Here is a 24,125-nt window from a genome sequence, read left to right as displayed (position 1 = left end):
GGCTACCATTTAGAGGGCTGATCTGTTGAAGTGTTTTAATTGTTCAAATTTATTTCGGATCCAGTATCCCTGAGCTGTATAGAAATCCCCAATCAGTCTATTTGGCTCTTGTTTTACTAGGCTGTTAGTTGAAGACCCCCCTCAAGGAGCCCTAGAGTAGTATTTCATCTCCCAGTCACCCAAGTGACCTTCTTTATCGGGAGGAGAGAAGAGAACTAACTGGACTGTCATGATCACGGAAGGAAGTGGTAGCATTGTAGGGTGAATTTCAAGTAAAGAAGCCGTATCTTAGTGGAAGAGTGAGTGTCTGGCTTATTTTTAAAGTTGTTTTTTGTCAATCTGTTGCTGAGCTTGCCTAAAATTAAATGTTTTTCAGTAGCATCTTTGAGAATCTTTCTATGGCGTTTAAAGCTTCCTCTTGAGCTGATTGTAGATGCCTTTCATTTCTCTCCATTTCTGATCACCCTGTTGTTTCCACCGTTCCTGTTTTGCAGACTAGGAATGGAGGTCCCCTTTGCCCTCTCAGTACACCGCGATGGGAGTCTTATGTTCGGTGTCACCCTGCAACCAGGGAGTCGAATGCTGCCAGCTCTGCTCGTGTTCTTCATTGTCATGTCTCTTGCCACTGTCAGACCTGCCGCTGTTGCCAAGGAGTCACATGACCCATGTGGAGGAATACAGGCCTTCCGCGGGGTTCAAGACGCAAGAGCGCTTCCAGGGAAATTATTCTTTTACCCCATATCACCCTTTGCTTTCCATGGAACAATAACTCACCACCAGGTAGTGCTTGTTTGCCGTAGGACAGTAAGAATGCCCTTGGGTAGCCGCACTTGATGACTGAACCTTTTTGTTCCATTGCAGTAAAGTTGCTGGAAACCAGATGGGGGAAAGGGGGAGGCAGCCCCCAGGGTCAGTTCTTTGCCTAAGCCCCCTCCCCAAGCAACTGCGCAAGGAGGAAGGTTCCAGGGCATGACAGCAGCTCAGCTGGATCTCAGCCATCAGCAGACTGGGAAGTGCCTGGCACCCCAAAGGTTGCATGCTCTTAGTTGTGGAAATCTTGGAGATCTGAGGGTAGAATGTGAAGGAAGGCATTGGGGGAGATGGAACTCAGGAGAGATGGAGCTCAGGGGAGATGTGATATCAGAGAGTGCCAGGTCTGAAGCTGCAGGGGAACTGATCTCTGTAGTGTGAAGATCACTTATAAGTCAAAGAGATCTCCAGGCCTCACCTGGAGGTTGCCAACCAAATTCCTTCAACCTCCCCAAGCCCCCTGCAACATTTGCATTCCCCAAACAACAGCAGTAGGAGAAAAAAGAGACATTTTAATTTTCTCTCAAAACACTTAAGGTTTCTCCCCTCCTCTTGTTTTTAAATATAAAATATTCTCGGTATTAAATCAGTCTCCAGTTTCCTTGTTAAGGCTTATTCGGTCTTTAGGCCAACCTTTTTCAACCTTTTGACCATGGGGGAACACCTGAAATATTTTTCTGGCTTTGAGGAACCCCAGAAGTGTTGACAGGCCCCTTCAGAGAAGTGGACGCAGAAGTTAGATGTATTGAGCCAGCCAATCAATGGGTCGATTGATCATTTACCATTTCCATTGTAGAAAAAGAGACTAGACCTGTAAAGCAAGAGGGGAAGTGGGCTCCAGTGACGTCTAGGGATGTCAGGGGCTATCCAAACTTCTGGGAAAGGCTGCAAAACCCCTAGGGAGCTCTCATGTAACTCAGGGTTCCCCAGAACCCTGGCTGGGAATCTGCTTTAGGTGCTTGTTTCTGTTACGCAATCATATGACGTTCTTCACTGTCTTTCACACAAATTCCTGTATTCTTACTGGGATGGCAGGGAAGAGGTAAATTGAATTAGAATTGTTCCACTTTTAATGATTTTGGAACAAATAGCAGTCTCGTGTCTATTACCATACATGCCATGACACTCTTTTTTCTCCATCGGTCTTATAAACAGGTCACTCTGGCTAATGGATCATCTTTGCCAAAATGGTTGGAATATAACCCAGACACCAACACCCTTCAAGGGCTGCCAGTGCTGGAGGAGAACGGAGAATACCATCTCACTGTAGCAGCACACGGAGAGGCCTGTGGCCCAAATACACCAGCAGCCACTACAAGTTTTACACTTCATGTTGTCAACTACATAACTGCCTGTGAAAAGCGAACAAGCACAGACCAAAAGCCCATGAATGACAAGTAAGTGGAAGGTCTTTCACAAAAGGAAAGCATGCAACTATATCTGCATGACTCCATTTCCTCTGATATCTGCTGTATTCTTTGTATGAACAATGTGAGAAAAAGGTTTTGGACTCAGTGATCAGAGGGCAGAAGCAGCACCCTGGGGATGGGCCAAAAATGAAATTACCCTCCCTTTTTTTGCTGCAAGAAAAGAAAAACCTCAGACATTTTATTTTACTTGTTTTACTTCATTGATACCCTCTCTTTCTTCCCAAATCGGGGTTTTGAGGAGCATCTACAGTCTGAATATATGCTTCCTTGCTAAACCTGGTGACTGTTATGCAGATAGGCTAACATCTTAATAATCTATATGCATGTGTAAGGGAAAACTAGGAGTCCGTGGAATGTAGTGGAGTGTCATGCTAAAATCCAGAAGACTGGGGTTTGAGTCCCCTGCCCGCTCACTCCCTTGCTTGCAGCCTTGTGCTCAAGTGCAGGTGAGTTTCTATTTCAAGTGGAGGGGGAACACAAAGACTCGGGTTCAAATTGATCTGAATTCAGCAGGATCAGCAGCAGAAAAAAAAGCTCCATGCAGATTCAGCCCTTGAGCCAGTCATACACTCTTAGCCTGACCTACTTCATAGGGGCGTTGTGAGGCTAAAATGGAGGAGAGGAGAATGAAGTAAGCCACTGGGAAGAAAGGTGGGGTATAAATGAAAGAAATAAAGAAAAAACTGCATGTGCAGCCACAGATGTATTTAGAGTCTGTGCTGTACACCCTTGCACAACTGAACTGGAAAACACTGCCCGTTGGTCTTGGGGAGTGGCTCTAGTATAAACAGCAAAGACAGCTCCAGCTGTACATATAAGCAGGCTTTGCCAAGAGTGGAGGGTAATAAACAATAAACAATAATAATAAATGTGCATTTTCACTGGTAGAGAGGGAATACTGAAAATGAAAAAAGCAGGGCAGAAACAAAAATGACAAAGAAAGCAGTAAAGTGACCAATTTGGTGCTAGTTGGAGAATTTATGGATTAAAGTGCAAATGGCCAATCAATTTTGATATGTCTTCTCCCAAGGCAATTGTTACTTACTGCCCAATTTCTGAACAACTCTTTGCTTTCTGGAATCACTGTCAGTGAAGTTATAAATATCATGTAAAGGTCCCTTATTGAAAAGTGAAGGTACATGAGTTAAGGTAATAATTATGAAGAAGACTCCAAACGGATGTGGTACGGAAGATTTATTGACTTGTTTAAAAGTTTTGTTATGTTTTCACCCTGTCTGATCTCCATAATCCATGATCTGACTTCTTCATTAATTTTTTCTTTATCTGAAAGGAGTCGTGTAAGGCTGCAGATTTGATTGAGGCCAATGATACTGGAAAGAAGGTGTTTAACCTTTTTTACCTCATGCAGTTTCCCCTATATACTCCTCCCCAAGTTGCTCTTAGGCACCATCAAGGGGGGGGATAGCCCTTGTATTATTCCATTAGCTTTTGAAAATACAAACTTTTGTATTTCAAAATACAAACAAGCTTTTGGATCTGGAAAACAGCACAGGAAGAATGGGTTAATCCTACCCTCTCTGAGGATCACAGAATCACAGAGTTGGAAGGGGCCATATAAGCCATCTAATCCAACCCCCTGCTCAATGCAGGATCAGCCCAAAGCATCCTAAAGCACTTCCCCCATCAAATCACTCATATCACTTCCCCCATCAAATTGTTGTTGTTGTTATGTGCGAAGTCGTGTCCGACCCATCGCGACCCCATGGACAATGATCCTCCAGGCCTTCCTGTCCTCTACCATTCCCCGGAGTCCATTTAAGCTTGCACCTACTGCTTCAGTGACTCCATCCAGCCACCTCATTCTCTGTCGTCCCCTTCTTCTTTTGCCCTCGATCGCTCCCAGCATTAGGCTCTTCTCCAGGGAGTCCTTCCTTCTCATGAGGTGGCCAAAGTATTTGAGTTTCATCTTCAGGATCTGGCCTTCTAAAGAGCAGTCAGGGCTGATCTCCTCTAGGACTGACCGGTTTGTTCGCCTTGCAGTCCAAGGGACTCACAAGAGTCTTCTCCAGCACCAGAGTTCAAAAGCCTCAATTCTTTGACGCTCGGCCTTCCTTATGGTCCAACTTTCGCAGCCATACATTGCAACTGGGAATACCATAGCCTTGACTAAACGCACTTTTGTTGGCAAGGTGATGTCTCTGCTTTTTAGGATGCTGTCTAGATTTGCCATAGCTTTCCTCCCCAGGAGCAAGCGTCTTTTAATTTCTTTGCTGCAGTCCCCATCTGCAGTGATCTTGGAGCCCAGGAAAATAAAATCTGTCACTATCTCCATTTCTTCCCCATCTATTTGCCAGGAATTGAGAGGGCCGGATGCCATGATCTTTGTTTTCTTGATGTTGAGTTTCAAGCCAACTTTTGCACTCTCCTCCTTCACCCGCATCAACAGGCTCTTTAGTTCCTCTTCACTTTCTGCCATTAGAGTGGTATCATCTGCATATCTGAGGTTGTTGATATTTCTCCCTGCAATCTTGATCCCAATTTGTGACTCCTCTAATCCCGCATTTCTCATGATGTGCTCCGCATACAAGTTAAATAGGCAAGGCGACAGTATACAGCCTTGCCGAACTCCTTTCTCAATTTTGAACCAGTCAGTGATTCCATGTTCAGTTCTCACTGTTGCTTCTTGACCTGCATATAAATTTCTCAAGAGACAAATAAGATGCTCTGGTATTCCCATCTCTTTAAGAACTTGCCACAATTTGTTGTGCTCCACACAATCAAAGGCTTTAGCATAGTCGATGAAGCAGAAGTAGACGTTCTTCTGGTACTCCCTAGCTTTCTCCATGATCCAGCGTATATTGGCAATTTGATCTCTAGTTCCTCTGCCTCTTCGAAATCCTGCCTGTACTTCTGGAAGTTCTCGGTCCACATATTGCTGGAGCCTAGCTTGTAGGATTTTGAGCATAACTTTGCTAGCATGAGAAATTAGTGCAATGGTGCGGTAGTTTGAACATTCTTTGGCATTGCCCTTCTTTGGGATTGGAATGTAAACTGACCTTTTCCAATCATGTGGCCATTGTTGAGTTTTCCAAATTAGCAGTCCCATATTTTAAAAAAAGATGCTGGGAGATCTAACCCTGGATTGTCTATGCCAGTGTTTGTTGACCCCAAGAGGTGTTTGAAGTTTGTGTCTGACATAGTTTAGAGTAAACATGGATAGGATCGGGCTATAACAAAAGATTTAATAGAATAAATTAGTATATATTAATAGTGTATATTCTGGGGATTTCAGTATCTGTTCTGAAGGACTGCATGCAAGGGACATTTCTGTCACCTTTGCTGAGATCATAATCTACCACACAGCTGGTTCCCTAAGCATTCAAGAACGACTCTCTCTCATCTACACTATGGCAGAGTATCTCCACTTGGACCCAACTTTCTTGACACTTATTCCATTTAAAGACTCATTTAACAAACATTTGTGGAATCTGACTATCTTAAGTGAAGATACTAGAAACATCAACACTATGGAAAACCACTATGTAGGACTGTGTTGGCCAGTGGGGTTTGGAGTGTTTGCTATGATGTACGAATTAATACAAGTTCTAAAACACAATGTTCAGTCAGGCCATCTCTCACAGTGGCTGGGCTATGAAATTGCTGGCTGGAGAATACTTCAGAAAGGCAGCAATGGAAAAAAACACATGGGAAAACGACCCAGGAGGCAATTAATGGTCACCCCAAGGCCTACACTGAGACCAACCAAAATAGGAGTGAAACCAACAAAAACGGAGGCCTTCACCTTTTGGTCAACTACTGTGCTCCCTACAAAGTTTGTTGAAAGACCTAGTGCAAGTTTATCATCTTTGTACAATGACAGTAGGACAAGTGTTCTCAATTCCACTGACATCCCAAGGCCTACACTGAGACCAACCAAAATAGGAGTGAAACCAACAAAAATGGAGCCCTTCACCTTTTGGTCAACTACTGTGCTCCCTACAAAGTTTGCTGGAAGACATAGTGCAAGTTCATCATCTTTGTATAAAGACAGTCTAACAGTTGTTCCCAATTCCACTGACATCCCAAGGCCTACACTGAGATCAACCAAAACAGGAGTGAAACCAATAAAAACGGAGACCTTCACCTTTTGGTCAACTACTGTGCTCCCTACAAAGTTTGCTGAAAGACATAGTGCAAGTTTATCATCTTTGTACAATGACAGTAGGACAAGTGTTCTCAATTCCACTGACATCCCAAGGCCTACACTGAGACCAACCAAAATAGGAGTGAAACCAACAAAAACGGAGGCCTTCGCCTTTTGGTCAACTACTGTGCTCCCTACAAAGTTTGCTGGAAGACATAGTGCAAGTTCATCATCTTTGTACAAAGACAGTTGGACAGCTGTTCCCAATTCCACTGACATCCCAAGGCCTACACTGAGATCAACCAAAATAGGAGTGAAACCAACAAAAATGGAGTTGACCTTTTGGTCAACTACTGTGCTCCCTACAGAGTTTGCTGAAAGACATAGTGCAAGTTTATCATCTTTATACAATGACAGTAGGACAACTGTTCCCAATTCCACTGCTATCCCAAGGCCTGCACTGAGACCAACCAAAATAGGAGTGAAACCAATAAAAACAGAGGCCTTCACCTTTTGGTCCACTACTGTGCTCCCTACAAAGTTTGCTGAAAGACATAGTGCAAGTTCATCATCTTTGTACAACGACAGTAGGACAACTGTTCTCAATTCCACTGACATCCCAAGGCCTACACTGGGACCAACCAAAATAGGACTGAAACCAACAAAAATGGAGGCCTTCACCTTTTGGTCAACTACTGTGCTCCCTACAAAGTTTGCTGGAAAACATAGTGCAAGTTCATCATCTTTGTACAAAGACAGTAGGACAGCCATTCCTGGTTTCACTGATATCTCTTCCCATTCAGTCACAAGCCAGAGGGATTTAGGAACCTTACATGTTCTCAGTGTTCATACTAGACCACCAGCATTTAGTATCTTCCAGTCTTCTGTTGTACCTGAACTTTCACCTTCCTTGATGACAGCATCAATGACAGAATTTGGGAGACAGGACAATCTGTCTTCCATAACACCACCAATATCAGAATTCTTGCAATCTCATGTGCAACAGCAAGATAAGCACTCCACACCCAAGAAATCTGAGCAAAAAACTCATTTCACTCAGTATTATTTAGGTTCTTCTGTGCCAGCCATTAAAACCCAGGCCTCAAGACCTGTTCAGCTCACAATGATTGTTTCTGTTTCACGAGAGGACACACCCTATGAAAAAATTCCTGTAACACACTTTCCAAAAGAATTTGTAACAAATTTAGCTCATAGCAGACCATATGCTTATCTAACAACATCTAGATTAACATCTGAGGACATTTTTTTAACAGCAAATCTTCCTGTACTCTCCACCATGTCCACACTGGTAAAGCTGAAGTTTCCTTTTTCTGGTGTAGCCACATCTTTGTTTTTCTCAGGTTGCAGCAACCAAGACCTATTTAGCAACAACAGATATATCTCAGAATCATTTATGTCATATCCACAGATGAAAGAACATTTCTTTACAGAAGAAAACTCTCTCCCACTTTCTGCAGTCATGACTGAACCATTCAAGTTGACCATGGACTTAAACTTCATAGATATTGCATCAACACCTGATTCAGCCACTACAGGCAGTGCTTCTGTCCATGAACTTCAGCTGGCTCCTGATACAAGTCCAGTACCACAGTTATATGACAGTGACAAAACTCTGGCCTTGACAACATCTAGCACACAAGAATTCATCAATTCCATGTTTACCTCTTTGGCAGAATTTGAATTACTATCCAGAACAAGTCGCATCCCAACAGAGCTTCCTTCCTTGCCTTTATCAACATCAAACGAATTGACAGGTTCATTTGGGTTTCTCACTAAATTACCAGTGGAAGAAATATGGCCCAGTAGCAGATGCATGAGCCAAAAGGTATTTAAGACTGATGAACATACATCAGAGCCTTTTGTGACTGTTCCACAGACAAACAGGCTTTTCTTTGTCAAGGACCTAACTCTTACCGAGATGTATGTGGAGAGCCCCTTTTGGAATGAGCCAAGCCATTTAATTTACCTTACACCATCTGGTGGAGGTGTTTTAAGCAGCCAGTTTCTAAGTGTAGATAGCCTATATGAAGGAGCAAGTCAGACATATTTGTGGCATTCTTATGATACTCTACTGCTTTCCTTGCCTGTAGAATCTGCCGGTACTCCCACATTACAGATCTCTACAAATTATTTTAGCTCATATGCCAGTGGTGTTGTTCGAATCTCTGTAACATATCCTGGAATTTTACAATTGGAGACAAGTGATTTAATTTTGACTAGCCCACTGGGAACCAAAACAGCCTTCCCTGTCACCTGGCAAATTACATCACAGCTGCTTGAAGATCCATCCATTACATCTTTGCAGGCCGAGCTTCATGCCACTTCTGTGTTCCTAGGGGTACAAGGTAAGCTCTGTTTTGATTTCGTATTATTTACTATCATGTTCAGTTTGATTTCATGTGAACCACTCACCTCAGATTTCAGTTCTTTGTCAGTACCTCACACAGTATCAACAACCATTACACAGTATCAACAACCAGGACAAAACTGTTAACTAAAAGCTCTTCAGAACATGTATTCTGGGAGAACTCCACACCTGGAGGCAGTAGTAATTCTATCCCTGCTTTCACCTGGGGAAGGGAATCACCTCTTTCAAGCATTCTTGGGTGCTTGGACAGAGCCATTTCCTAACAAGCAGGACCTAGTGAGGCAATATCTCCATTTGTTAGAAACTTTATCTCTGGTTGTCCCAGGGCAAGTGTTAGGATAAACGGATCCACTGTAACTAGAGTTCAAATGTGTAGCACTTTTTGTGCTTGATTTCCCTGTGAGTTGTATTGTTTGGTGTTTTCCTCTTCACCAGTGTCCTCTTTCTTAAGGTTTTTTTTTTTTTTTTTTGACAAAATAAATTTTTTTTATTCAATCTTTGATTATTGACAATAGTTGTTCATGTTATAATTACATTTCTCATTTTCTCCCTCCCTCACTCCACCCCCACCCTCCACCCTACCTGCCGTTTCCTTATAACTCTTTCAACCATGTACACAGCTTCTTGATCCCGCTCAAGGCTTTATTCTTACTCTCCCTGTTCCCAGTCGACCTCAACCAATGGAAATACTTTGTCCAATTACTATTTATCCTTTCCTTTTTCTCTTCCCATAAGGCCTCCCCTCTTAAACAGATCACAATTTCAGAGCTAACATCCTCATAGAGATACTGAAACCAGCTTTCCCATGTCCACTTTGATTTATCTTTCCATCCCCTAGCAACAGCGGCTTGTATTGCAAGTACCATGGCTTTATATAATTTGAGATCCTTTTTTTCCTTTAAATCATATCCCAAAATACCTGCAAACAGCATATTTGCTTCTTTCACTATTGTAATTCCTAGAATATTTTCCATTTCCTGAATTATATTTCTCCAATATCCAGAAACTTCGGTACACTCCCACCACATATGTATATAATATCCCTTATCCTTTCCACAGTGCCAACATTTTGGAGTCAGCCCTTTTATCATATACGCCAACTGGGCCGGCGTTCTATACCATTTCCAAATTAACTTTCTAGTCATTTCCTTATATTTGTCTAATTTTATCTGTTTATTTCCCTTTATAATTTTATGTACTACTTGATCAGGCAATTGGATGTCCCTCTCCCATTTTATTTGAATCACACGTCCTATATAATCCTCATCGCTTACCATTAGCTTATATAACACCCCCACTACTCCTTTTTTTGCAGTTTCCATTCTTTGCATAGTCCCCTTCATCCGACTATCCTTAGATAATATCCCTAAGGGTGAGAGTTTACTCATAGCCTCGTATAGTCCGTGGACCCTCAACCAATTCCTTTCCCCCAACAATTCCATACATTTTTCTTTTGATATCATTACTCCCGATTGGTCTAATAAATCCTTTACTCTATTCAACCCTTTCTTTTTTAAATTTTCCCACCATATAGGGTCATCTAGTTCTTGTAGTAATTCTACTGGTATCCATTTCACGAAGTCTGCTGACCATACTCCTTCCCATCTTTTCCAGGCTCTGAGGGCAACCGCCCTCGGCCCTGTTGTTTCTTTAGTTTCTAATGTTAAATTCTTTGTAAACACCCCCCATTTTCCTTTCCCCTTATCTTTCTTAAGGTTTAATACTTTTTTTTTGATCCATCGACTCTCCCCTCTTTCCTCTCTGTATCTACCTTGAATCTTCCCATGTTTCAACAGAAACCCTTACCTAGACATAAACTATTAGGTAAATTTAAACCCATATAGGGCTTAATCCTTTCCAGACAGAGTATCCTGAGGGAGAAATAAATGTCTGTGGGCCTATTCATTAAGTTTTCTTTTAATATATTGCACATGGGAAGGCTCTGACATAAACACACCATGTGAAAATGGAAAAAAAACACCAATTAGACTGAGCATGTAAAATGGTTCTAAACCAGATTAATCACACATTTGAACACCCATAGTGGCATGAATTACAGATTTTTTGTTCTCTTAATCCTGTACAGTCAGAGATATTCTTTAAGAATTCCTATGTGGGCAGATTTATATCCTAAAATTAAAAGAATATCCAGTCAGCTTTCACAAGTAACTAGATAATATTTCTAGAACAGCATTAAATTAATTTGTATACATTTCTTATTCTTTTAGAATTCATCTCATTCCTTCTTACAAGGATCTCAGGATAGTGTACATTCTCCTTTCATTTCTTTTTACCATCATAACAACGTTGTGAGGTGGGTTATGGAGAGAAAGACACTGACTGACCCAAGGTCACCCAACAAGCTTCATGGCACTGTAGGGATTTGAACTGGGGTCTCCTAGATCTGAGCTTGACAACTTTTTATAGTTTTGGGATTTTATGGGGTGTTGTTATGTGATCCACCTTGAGTCCAAGGAGGAAGGTGGGCTATAAATTGAATAAATAAACTTAACTGCCACACAACTTGGGTTCTACTTCTTAAAATATGTGGTGAAGGCCCCTGACAGACAGATTTAAAGGCAATACTCTATTATTTATTTATTTATTTATTTATTTGATTTGTATGACCGCCGCTCTCGGAAACCGGCTCGCGGCGGTTCACAATATTTTAATACAAATACAATATATTAACCATTAAAAATTCCCCATTAAAACCCCATTAAAACCCCATTAAAACAATGACTAAGTCACAATGATGGCGATTAAAAAAAAAACTATTCCCATACAGGCCCGCTGGATGAGCAGAAAGGAACGGAGGATAATTGGGCATAGGATGGAACACTCTGGGGAACCAGGTCAGTCTAGTACTGGCCTCCCCCCTCCGGGGAGAGGGGTCCGATCTTAGCCCCGGGCCATCACCCGGCCTTAGACAAACGCCTGGCGGAAGAGCTCCGTTTTGCAGGCTCTGCGGAACTCAGAGAGCTCCGACAGGGCCCGCAGCTCTTCAGGGAGCTCATTCCACCAGGTAGGGGCCAGGACCGAAAAGGCCCTGGCCCTTGTCGAGGCCAGGCGTGCCTCCCGGGGTCCTGGGATCATCAGCAGATTCTTACCCGCAGAGCGAAGTGCCCTGCGGGGGGCATAAGGAGATAGGCGGTCCCTCAAGTATGCAGGACCCAAGCCGCGTATAGTCTTAAAGGTTAGTACCAAAACCTTGAACCTAATCCGGAAACAAACTGGCAACCAGTGCAGCTGCTTCAGCAGAGGCTGAACATGGGACCTCCAAGATGATTTAGTGAGGACCCGTGCAGCTGCATTCTGTACCAGCTGTAACTTCCGGGTTAGAGACAAGGGTAGGCCCGCGTAGAGCGAGTTACAGAAGTCTAATCTAGAAGTAACCGTTGCATGGATCACAGTGGCCAGGTGTTCCGGGGGCAGGTAGGGCGCTAGTAGCCGAGCTTGGCGTAGATGGAGAAACGCCGTCCGGGCTACCTTAGTGACCTGGGCCTCCATGGAAAGTGAGGCATCCAGAATCACTCCCAAATTCCTGGCTTGGGGCACAGATGACAATTGTACCCCGTCCAGGCAGGGAAGACGCGCTTCCTGTTCCTGCTCCCTTCGGCCTAGCCAAAGGACCTCCGTCTTGGAGGGGTTGAGTCTCAGGCGGCTCTTCCTGATCCATCCAGCCACTGCTTCCAAACAACTGGCGAATTTTTCTGGGGGGAGATCTGGCCGGCCATCCATCAAGAGATAGAGCTGGGTATCATCAGCGTACTGATGACACCCAAGCCCATAACTCCGTACCAGCTGAGCCAGGGGACGCATATAGATGTTAAATAACGTGGGGGAGAGCACCGCTCCCTGTGGCACCCCACATGGGAGTGCAAAGGAGTCGGATAACTCCTCCCCCACAGCGACCCTCTGTGACCTGTTCTCTAGAAAGGAGGATAGCCATTTAAGAGCCACCCTTCCAATCCCAGTATCAGCGAGGCGGTGAACCAAGAGCTCGTGGTCAACCATATCAAATGCGGCTGACAGGTCTAATAGCACGAGAATGGCCGACCCGCCCCGGTCCAGCTGGCGCCGGAGATCATCTGTCAGGGCGACCAGCACGGTCTCCACCCCATGGCCAGGACGGAAGCCAGACTGGTATGGATCAAGGGCCGAAGTTTCCTCCAAAAATGCTAGGAGCTGGTCCGCGGCGGCCCTCTCAACTACCTTGCCCAGGAATGCAAGATGCGATACCGGGCGGTAGCTGGCGGGGTCCCGCGGATTCAGCGATGGTTTTTTCAGAAGAGGGCGAACCACTGCCTCCTTGAGCCGCTGAGGGAATTCTCCTGATGTAAGGGAGAGGTTTATAATCTCCCTCAGGGGAACACCTATCCGTGGGTCGCTGGTCTTAAGCAACCACGACGGACAGGGATCAAGGGGGCAAGTGGTCGCCCTCACCGACCCTAGCAATTTGTCCACTTCGGATAAAGAGAGCCGCCTGAAGCCATCAAACCTGATCCCCCGTAACGGCCACGGAGCTTCTAGTTCACAAACTGTATCAACTGTGGCAGTAAGGTCACGACGGAGCGACAAGATCTTATCCGCAAAATAGCTCGCAAAAGCCTCACAGCCAAGTTCCAATTGACTACTATTTTGATGCCCTCCTTCGAGGGCGGTAAGAGTCCGAACTACCCTAAATAATTGGGCTGGGCGAGAGCTAGCGGACGCGATTTCCGCAGCAAAGTAGTCACACTTTGCCGCTTTCACCGCCATCTCATACGCCCTCATAAGCGTGCGATGAGATGTTCTTGTAGCTTCGTCGCGGGTCTTCCGCCACACTCGCTCTAGCCGTCTCACCTCCCTCTTCCTCTCCCGAAGCTCCGCGGTAAACCACGGGGCCTGCTTGAGGCGAGGGCGGAGAGGGCGCTCAGGAGCTATCTCGTCAATGGCGGCCAACAGGCGGGACTGCCAGTCCTCCACCAAGGCCTCCAACGAGACACCGGAGGGCATCGGGTCCCGCAGAGCATTCAGGAATCCTTCGGATTCCATAAGTCTCCGTGGGCGGACTAAAATGCGTCCGTCACCCAAACAGGGGAGGGGTGGCATCCATAGGCGAGCCTTCAGGGTATGGTGGTCAGACCACGGAACGATGTTGTTAGCTATGAAATGTGTGGACAATAAGTATATCAATGGCTATTACCAATTATAGATAATAGAACCTCCAGTTTCAGGGGCATTGTACTGGGGACAAAGAATAGGTCTTGGGAAAGCATTTGGCTGCTATCTATGGGAAGCTGGATCATGAGCCTGACTAGATTCTGGATCTGATCCAGCACACTTGTTGATACAATGAGATTCTTGGCCACAGCTTTCCTAAAGAAGTACAAGTTATAAGAATTATAACTGATCTCCAAAGTAGAAAGTTCAGTTCCTCTAGAATACTTTCCTATAGATTCTCTATTTACTGTAATAATCTGTTCTATGCTTTTAGCATTTTTATGGTCTTAGCTAGTTTATATTATTACTAAACTTATGCTTTTAGCTGTTTTCTGCTTTTAACTGACTGCTCCCTAGCTATTCTCTGATTGTTTATTAATCTCTTTTTGCTGGTCTATGACAGTAATAAAGATCTGACTGACTGACCATTCCTCTAGAGCATTGGTCTACAACCTTTTTATCACCGGGGACCGGTCAATGCTTGGCAATTTCACTGGGGCCCAGGGGGGTAGTCTTTTGCTGAGGGATGTCAACGCTGCCGCCTGAGCCCCTGATCCACTTGCTTTCCCGCCGGCGCCCCTGACTTCTCGCCACCCGCTGGGGGATGCTGCCAGCTGCAGCTGCGTAGTGCCATGCCGAGGGGCAGCCCCAGCCATGGCGGCCGCTGGAGAACACCAAAGGTAAGCCAGCAGCAGAGTGGCAGGGCAGCCCCCAAGGCAGCAGCCGGGGAGGAGGATGAGGAAGAGCCGCAGCCCGGTTCCAACTGATCCACGGACTGGTCCCGGTCCCTGGACCACTGCTCTAGAGGAAATGGCAGCTTAGGATGATATTGCCATAGAGCCAAGGAGAAACAAAAAAGAGTGGCTATGGGAGGTTCTGTTTCTCTTATGGTACACCACAGAGATTGGCTGCAGCCCGTGAAGACAGCAAAGGCCAGTGGCCTGCCAGGGGATCAAAAGATGGGACTGCCACTGGCTGTGCCCTCCTGTAGGCACTTCAGAGTGGATTTTTCTTCCAAGAATAATCTGAAGTGGGTTTTGAACAGCTTTATTTAGGTGAATAGAACATAATTAAGTCGCAGACACTTACACCAGCAAAAATAATTTGGAACAAGACATTAGTATGCAGGGGTTGCCAACTTCCAGGTTACACGTGGAGATCACATGCTATTACAGTTGATCTTCAGAGAAAATGGCTGCTTTGGAAAGTGGAATTTGTGGCATCGCACCCTGCTAAGGTCCCTCCCCTTCTCAAAGCCCAGCTTCACTTCACCAGGCTTCTCTCCCTCATTCTCCAGGTTGCCAGCTTCAGGTTGAGAAATTTGTGAAGATTTTGATGTGGAGGGGTGTGAGGGAAATGGCCTCAGCAGAGTACACCCTCCAAAGCAGCTGTTTTCTTCAAGAGAACTGATCTCTGTCATCTGGAGATCAATCGTAATTCTGTGTGATCTCCAGTCCCCACCTGGGGGTTGGCAACTCTAGTTCCCCTATGGCATTATACCCTTCTGAGGTCGTTCCCCCTTGCCTCAAACCCCAGACTTCCCAGCCCGCCCCCCCCCCCCATTTCCAGGAACTTCCTATCTTGGAGTTGGTGACTATTTCCATTCCACCCAACAGCTCTCTTAAGTTTGCCCTCACACACCCAGCAGCCTCTACCTAGGAAATCTGAGGCCTGATTTTGTGGTTCAAGGACTTGTGAGGTAGCAACTCACTTTCCCATGTATCCTTTTTTTCATTCCATTTCTTCTTTACCTTTCCTAGCTACTACCATATCTCTTCCCTGCCACATCCTCTTCTTCTCAGCCATTCACTAACATACTTTTATTTGCCTCCCATCTTCAGATATATTATTTATGTATTTCATTTCTAACTCATCTATCTCCCTTTTGGGGGCCAAAGCAGCTGACATTATTCCCCCTCCTTCTTTTTATCCTCACAACAACTCTGTTAAGTAGGATAGAATGAAATAACCAAATGGGTTCCAAACCTGGGTTCATTTACACACTCTTGGATTTATCCCCCATTTCACTGTGTGCAGGCAAAAGCATCCTTCCACTTACACCCTCTGAGGAATCATTTTGTGGCACAGGAGCAATGCATACACCTTGGCTGCCCGCCTCCCTGGTCATCCCCACAGGTAGGTCTACACCCATTGTCAGTTCATGCTCAAGATCAAGCAGACTGTGATGTTCCCTATAGTATACCACTTGGATAACCTTGCTCCTAGCCACAAGGGCAAAAAGATCAGGGAACTTTTGCAGTAGATTAAGGGCCAGTCTTCCCTTCATTTGAGATGGCTCCTTCTAGGGTGATGGAGTCAGGTGCCCAGCTCTAGCACTGTTTCCTGCATGTTTTCATGAGTGTCTCCTAGGGCTGCCAAGCCCTGGCAGGGCCATGATTTTTAAAAATGCAGCCTTGTGTACTTACTGGAAGTTATTACTGAAAGGGACAAAAGGTAACTTTAAGCAGAAGCATAATTAGGGTATGCTAAGTATAGCACAAGCCCTGGGTGTCACTTGATGATGGGGGGGGGGGAACTACCTCTAGGACATTTTGGAGAACATTAATTCCTACAGTTGCCGTAAGTCAGAAATTACTCGATGGCAGTTAACACACACAGGAATTGCTGGAAATTCTATGGTAAAACCATATTTCCAGTATGAACTTGAGCCTGCATTTTTAAAAAATTGTCCTGCAGAGTTGCATTCCCCAACACTTCCCCTTCAGCTGCCAGACACTGCCTTACAACCCTAGCTTCACCATCAGTGAACATTTAGCAAAGTACCCTCACCACATAGAACTGCCAGGGCTTATCTCTGATAAAGTCTATAGAATCATAGTTGGAAGGTACCTCCAGGGTCATCTAGTCCAACCCCCTGCAGAATGAAGGAAATTCACCTGCTCACCAAAGTGACCCAATTCCATGCCTAGATGATGCTCCCCCCCAATAAACCCCCAGAATCCTTCTGAAATTTGCCTTTCGACCCCAAAGTGGCAACTGGCATTTCCCTGGTCATGCAAACTATATAGGACAAACTATAAGCTCTTTTTATCACTCAGTGCTGGACTATTGGGAATATTCTTTTCTGTCTTCTTCACATTCTTAGGTCAGCCAAATACCTCCCCAAGAGTTGTCAATGCCATTAACTGGATAACAGCAACCATTGGACACAAGTTCACATTTTCAGTACCTCCAGATACATTTTATGATCAGGAGGATGGGGATACATCTCAGCTGACCCTTGGAATGAACCCAGCTGATGGTTCTCCAGTAGGCCCAGGGAACTGGTTGCACTTTAATTCACGTTTCCAAACCATGCGAGGCTACCCACTTGCTGATGATTTCCAGTATTCACCTCAGGAATTTTTACTGTTTGCCACTGATTCTGAAGGGCTGAAGACCTCTGATGTGCTGACAATAGAACTACTCAGACCCACCATTATCCCATGTCACCATTATACTATAAGAACAAAAAATAGCTACCACTCATTCCTGAGGGAAAGGGAAAGAGTCTACTTGTTTTTGGAGAAGCTTTCCAAATATTTGAGCTCTGGCAGTCCAAGCAGTATGATACTGCTGGGTCTCAGACCTGGGTCCACTCTAATCACGTGGTTCGACAATTCTTTTTGTGCAAGGAATAACAGATGTTCAAGAGATGAAATCCAGGGGGTGCTGCTTAAACTAAGACTACCAAGTGGAAATGTTCATCCAGATTTTGCTGACGCAATGTTGCCGGAATACAACATCTATCATGCGGAGGATGTTACATATGGTGGAACCTGCTCTTCTAATAAGTCCTTAATATCAAACCAAACCATATCTTCATTTAAGGATTGCCATTCCTGGACAAGAAAAAGTTTGTTTGCCTTGATAATCAGTATGTGTGCTGCTGTTATGATAATATTGATGATGACCTTCTGGTACTGTAAATACAAGAAGAAAATCAACGGATCACAGTCTATGTCTTTTCATAGAAAGCCTTTCGTCAGCTATGCTGACTTGGAAATGGATGCGCTGAAATCCCAGAAAGCAGCTATACTTGAACAAGAGTATCCATGGCCAGCTGAATTATGGTTACCTGTGCCAACACCAACCCAACAGCACCCCTGCAGATCAAGTGCAAATCTTGCTGCTTCCATGTTGCCTCCACCCCCAAAATACAGACTTCCACCACTGTATGGAACAAACAAACCTAGCCACACTTATGACAACCCTAACCGACTGAAGTCCAGTTCCAAAGCTAGGCTATACTGATAACTTAGTCCAGGAAGATGGAACTATCTATATAATGGAATTTAAAAAAAAAACCAAATAAATTAGTTTTTTTTTAACTGCTAGCAAGCATGATTATGAATCTGGATACGCTGGTAATTATTTCACGCTAACATAATGCATAATAAAATAGCTAATGAAGTACCAAACAAAACAGATATGTATTAAGCCCTTCATGAAGCGACGTGTTTACCATAAACACATGCACAGCCTAAAAATTTTCCTATATTGCAGGCAAAACACAAAGTTAACAACATAGCTACTTACCTCGGTTTTGTCTCGCATACAATCTGGAGCAATAAGTTATACCCCATTATTGACAGAATTCTCAATCTTTAACTGAATAAAATCAGTGGATCTTCCTTGAAAGGGCAATTCTTAAGTTATAGGTCTGCTGCAGGTGTTGCTGCCCCATAAATCCACCCCTCACCAGTTTGGTCAGCTGTAGAAGCAATGTGGGAAGGTTTTCCCTGGGAGAGTGATGCTCATACTTACCTTCTTCAGATCCATACTCTGATGATAGCATGGTTCTTCCTATGTGATCTGCTCCCCTACAGAATGTTCTTATGCTATGCAATGGGGAAGAACAATCATCCTCAATTGGATTCAGGTGGGAAGCCATGCTGGTCTGAAGCAGCAGAACGAAGTTTGAGTCCAGAGGCACCTTTAAGACCAACAAAGTTTTATTCAAGGTGTGATCTTTCTTGTGCATGCACACTTCTTCAGATACAGCGAAGCAGGTTGTCTTTCTTGGTCTTAAAGGTGCCACAAGACTCAAACTTCAATCATCTTCAATGCAAGAATCAGCCCTTTCAATTAAAATTCTAGCAGTGGGTAAATCATTCGCTCTACAGCCATGAACAGCTGCAATAAGGCATAGGCAAAGTCAAGAAATATTGGGAGGTTGTTCTGTACAGCAACTTTCCCTTTTCAAAAAGGACTGGATAGAACATTTGGATCCCATCACATTTTGTGAGCTCCTACTATTGTGTAACAGGTCCATGCAGTTAAAACCTTCAGCTGTTACTTTCTGAATACCAGTCAGTTTTCAAAGCCTGCATTTCCTCTTCAGTTGGCTATTGGGTGCTAGAATGGCTGCATGCCCACATAAACGGAGCACGAATTAGAAAGTGTTTTAAAGTTAGCGTTCAGAATGTACACATGGTCAGTTTTCTACAATTACTTTTATATTTGAGTTCATATTTGTGTTCCATTTGTTTAACCATTTAGAAGCTGTAGCACATTTCTGCAAGTCGCTCAAGACATGAAACAATCGCATCCATTCAGAAGACTAAAGCCAAAAAGAATTTGACTGAGATAAACATTAAATTAAATAAATGTAAACGTTCCACAAGAACACTTCCAGTATAATTCCAGTTCAGCAGATCACTCCTGTTTTAAACCACTAATTCTGTGGAATTGTTCCACCTACTTAAAAATTAGAACATTTCCAAGGGTCTTCAATACATTATATTGGGACAAAGGGGGAGGGGGTAGTGATTCCCACAGCCCTTGAAATACCTGTTGATACAACAAAAAATACAGGTGACTTCAACATAAAATCTGTGTACATTTTTTAAAGGATACTGGGAATGATGAAGCATACAGTTCATGAAGCTTCTTTCAATATTCAAGGAACCAGAACCTATGCTTAAGGAACAGACCAGAGTGAAATTCCCATATTTGGCATTTTCCCATGGCTGCTAGCCAGAATACCAGTCACTGCCAATTTCAGAAGGGATTAATCTCTGATCTCAAAATCCTTCAAGGAGCCAGAGTGGGGACTGGATAATATGCTTTAAAAAATTAGAAAATGATTAGGAACAACAAGAGGTTCGTTTTAATTTAAAGAAAAGCAGCAACTAAACATTTTGATTTACTAAAGGTGGTATTTCTCTTACAGGCTGGGTTTCTTTTCAAACTAACGTGTTCCAACAGAAATAGCATAATAGCTACTGAGATCTGACAGGATCGGGTTTGCCTGGGCTATCCAGACCAGACAACACAGAGCGTAGGTTCCCCTCGAAAGCCTCTGCTCTGCCTTTTCTGCTGCAGTCTCTCTTTCCTGCTCCCTCTCTCTCACACACCCCAACACAGAATGCGAATGAGAGTTTCCTCTGCCTGGCCTCGTCCTGAGCTGTGTAGCTAACCTCACAGTCTGCATGCTGGGAAGGCAGCACGTGTTGTTCCTAATGATCTGCATGGCAGCAGCCAGCCCGTTATCATCCTCCTCTGACCTGGATCACAAAAAGCCTACCGTTTGCTCCCTTCCCTGTCCCCTTTCTGGAGCTACATAGAGAAGCTTCTCTACCACAAGGCGGGACAGTCATCTGATAAATGAGTCCCTAGCTGGAGGCAGTGGAAGAGGTGTGAGGGAAGGGAGACTTTTTAATTATCCCGGGAAAGAATATGACAGGAGAGGCAGAGTTATTAAGACTCACCTTGTGATGCTGGAGAGGCAAAAAAGATTTCTAGGCAGTTGCCCAGAATGAGCATCACGGGGGGGGGGGGGGGATTAAGTGCCTAAAAAGCAGTGGGAATTCCAGATAGGGTTGCCAACTGTGTCTTTAATGACAGCCTGATCCACCAAAAACAGCAAGGGAACTTTTGACTTAACAGAACACACACTTATGACTGGCTTGCTCCTGCAGTTCAAAGCTGCTTTGAGAGGCACAGGAGAAGGAGCTTGTAAGGAAAAAGTTGGCAGCCTCTAGATCTGGGTGAGGGGCATCTACTGGTGCTGGTAAATGGAAAAGGATGGACACAAAAAGGATTAAGGTTTCTTATCTAACCAACATTTATTACTCTAAGGCAGGGGTAGTCAAACTGCGGCCCTCCAGAGGTCCATGGACTACAATTCCCATGAGTTCGCTGGCAGGGGCTCATGGGAATTGTAGTCCATGGACATCTGGAGGGCCACAGTTTGACTGCCCCTGCTCTAAGGGATGGTAGCAACAAGCTGATCATATTTAGTTTTGATCAGGGGCCCAGGGGGAGGGGAAGAGGGAATCTTTCCATGGGGGCCCATGGCGGTTCTTGGCAGCCCTGACGGCATGTTCCCTTTAAAGGGAAGCCCTGCCTTTCCATTTTCAGAGGGGTTTTTAGAAGATTAAACATATGGACAAGAGTGATACAGTAGACCTCTTTCCAAACAGCTTTTTGACAAAGCTCCTCACCGAATGTTGCTGTGTAGATTTAGCAATCATAAGCTAAGTGGATGGTTCCTTTGATGGGTTAAGAATTCATTAAATGGGAAGAAGCAGAGAGTAGGCATAAATGGTAGTTGTTGCAGGGGAAGAAATATCGGACTCCAGAGCGGTTGGTACCAGTGCTATTGAGTTTATTCAGACACCATCTGGAAACAGGAATGAGCAGTGAGTTAGCCAGTTTTGTATATATTTTAATCGCAATGCAGAGAACAAAATCAGATTGTGAGGAGCTCCAAAATGATTTCTTCAAACTGGACGAAGTAGATAATGATAGAAAGTTCAGTGTGGCTGGGAAGAATCTTCATTTTAAATACATACATGGGGTGTGAGCTGGCAATGTGGCCAGAAAAGAGATACTGGAGCACTGGTGTGACGTTTAGTGAAAATGCAAAGTCAGTGTGTGGCAGTGGTGAAAAAGGCAAATTGTATAGTTGGAATTATTAGGAAAGGGATAGAAATAAATAGGCAAGCATCAATGGTGTAGCAGCATTTTAAAATGCTGTGTAGTTCTGGCCGAGGGATCTCAAGAGAACAGTGTAACACTAAGTGTTGACTGAAACAACAGGAGGCTTACTGGCAGAGCATCTGCTTGGCGTGCAGGAGGTCACAGGCTTAATCCCTGGCACCTCCACTTAAACTGATAAGGTAGTAGATTGGGGGTGACCAAACTGTGGCTCCCCAGATCACCATGGACTACAATTACCTTGTAGTCCATGGATGTTTAGTTTGGCCGTCCTTGGAGTAGACTGTGTGAAAAATGTCTATCCAAGACCCAAGAGAGTTGTTGCCAACCGTCTGAGCAGACAATACAGACCCTGATATACCAACAGCCTGATTTAAAATAAGGCAGCTTCATGATCAAGGGGTTGAAGCAGGCCTGGCTTAAGGATTCAAGTAGCGTGTGTATTGCCCGTTTTTTGTCCTTGCATTCCACAAACTGCATCAGTGTGAAAAAATCCCTCGCAATCACTGTGTGAAGGCCCCCTAACCATACAGCACTGTGCAGGCACGGGGCCTGTAGCATGCGGTACAAGTGCTACAAGGTAAACCACTTCTGGGTTGAAATACTTCTTTTATGAGGAAAAGTAAAGGAATGGAATACTTTTATCTTAGGGAAGAAACAACTAAAGGGATTATGAGTTTTATAAAATTATACATGGAATGAAAGAAGCCGATAGATTCCCCCCACACACACACCCGGTGTCTACTCAAATACTAGAACTTACAGGCACCCAATGATTGATGACTAGTAGATACAGGACACAAAAGGAAGCCCTTTATTACTCAGAGCAATTGATAGATGCAATTTGCTGTTGCAGAGATTTGTCAAGTCCTGCTGCGCTACAGTACATCTTGACAAGTTGCATGTTCAGGTTGAAACAAATAAAGCAAAAAGAACTGCTTTACTCATTCAGAGTTTTCCCACTGTCCAGGACTGGCACAAATTTATTTACTATTAGTGATAGTGATGTCTGTCCCTCATCTGTGGATACCTAAATCAGGGCCACATGGGCACTTAAAAGATGTTTCTGCAAATTTGGCAGACACCCTAGGTGTGCAGAAAAATCTGACATAAAGATAAAAGTGGGTGTTTAAATCCCCTCCCACCATAAAAAGCATTCTCTGAGCAAGCACAGAGAACACTCCTACCTGAGATCAGATGCCACCCCTGGCCTAGAGGCCGAGGTAAAGCAGCCTTGGATCTACACTTGTCCCATTGGGGGAGACGTGGCAGCCCAAAAACTGTGCTGGGAGGTTCAGCAGGCGGGGAGCTGTGTTGTGCCTGAAGGCAGCATGGTAGACTGCGAGCCATACTGGGTAGAGCAAGAAAGTGCAGATTGTGTCATTTCCCCCTTCTGTAGCTTTTGCAAACCTCTCTAAATTGGTAAGAAGTCTTTGCCACTGCTCCTCATTGGGCTGGCAGTTTACCACCCACCTGCAGAAAGGTAGGTGGGAGATTAGTAAGGCTGTGGGGGACTGAGTGAAAGCCAAGGGGGGTAGAAAAGAATAGCTGCTGTGGTGGGGGTGAGTGAAGTGCCAATGGTGGGGGGGGGTAGGTGGGGAGAGCAGCAAGGGAGGGGGTGAGTGAATGCCAAGGGTGGAGGGTAGATAGGAAGAGGTGCAAAGGTGCAGTGCATGGAATGCCAAGGGTGGAGGGTAGGTGCAGAGAGCAGTAACAGTGGAGGTGAGTGAATGCCAAAGGTGGGGGATAGTGGAGTGCCAAAGGTGAGGGGCAGGTGTGAAGAGCATCAAGGGTTGGAGCTGCATGAATGCCAAGGATGAACAGAGCCAGGGAGTGCTTCAGTGGAGTGCCAAGGGTGGGTGGGAGAGCAGAAAGGGCTGGGTAGACTGATGGAAAAAGGTGGGGGGGGGGGGCAAAAGAGATGGGAGATAGGTTAACAGAAAAGGGGAGACATGGGAGGGGGAAGATGGGAGGTAGGTTGATAGAAAAGGGAAATGGGGGGAAGGGAATATGGGGGGGTAAATTGACAAGGGGATGAGGGCAAAAGAGAAAGCGCTAAAATGACAGATGGGGGAAAGAGGGAGATTATGATAGAAGGGGGAAAAAGGAAAGGAAGCAGGGAAGAGCAAGGGATGCACTCTCTCCACAAGTATCTGTAGGTCTGCAGTTCTCTCCCACTTGTATTCCAGAATTTACAAAACTTTTTATGGATTATTAGTAAAGTAATTTTTAATCTTCACCC

At 44.6% G+C, this 24,125-nt stretch overlaps 1 protein-coding gene across 2 annotated transcripts; it reads left to right on the top strand.

The window, feature by feature from the left end:
• Positions 1-203: 203 nt before the first annotated feature.
• Positions 204-18,375, top strand: LOC143839051 (uncharacterized). 2 transcript variants are annotated; one of them, XM_077340921.1, is made up of 6 exons: positions 204-299; positions 495-780; positions 1,966-2,207; positions 8,587-8,711; positions 15,977-16,075; positions 17,046-18,375. In XM_077340921.1, the coding sequence occupies exons 2-6, from the start codon at positions 502-504 to the stop codon at positions 18,191-18,193; spliced, it is 1,893 nt and encodes a 630-aa protein (XP_077197036.1). In that variant the 5' UTR covers positions 204-299; positions 495-501; the 3' UTR covers positions 18,194-18,375. The 2 variants fall into 2 exon arrangements, with proteins under 2 accessions (XP_077197036.1, XP_077197035.1); XM_077340920.1 differs by lacking the exons at positions 204-299; positions 495-780; positions 1,966-2,207 and having other exon boundaries at positions 6,115-8,711.
• The last annotated feature ends 5,750 nt before the right edge of the window (positions 18,376-24,125 follow it).

The sequence above is a fragment of the Paroedura picta genome, chromosome 5, assembly GCF_049243985.1.
Source record: "Paroedura picta isolate Pp20150507F chromosome 5, Ppicta_v3.0, whole genome shotgun sequence".
Classification (NCBI taxonomy): Eukaryota; Metazoa; Chordata; class Lepidosauria; order Squamata; family Gekkonidae; genus Paroedura; species Paroedura picta.
This window is presented reverse-complemented; position numbering and strand designations above follow the sequence as displayed.

Bases quoted from the DNA above. Each gene is read 5' to 3' on its own strand.
- LOC143839051 (XM_077340920.1), top strand. From the start codon at position 6,161: ATGGAGCCCTTCACCTTTTGGTCAACTACTGTGCTCCCTACAAAGTTT. The intron at 8,712-15,976 runs GTAAGCTCTGTT...CACTGTGTGCAG, and splicing joins TGTGTTCCTAGGGGTACAAG to GCAAAAGCATCCTTCCACTT. The intron at 16,076-17,045 runs GTAGGTCTACAC...TCACATTCTTAG, and splicing joins CTCCCTGGTCATCCCCACAG to GTCAGCCAAATACCTCCCCA.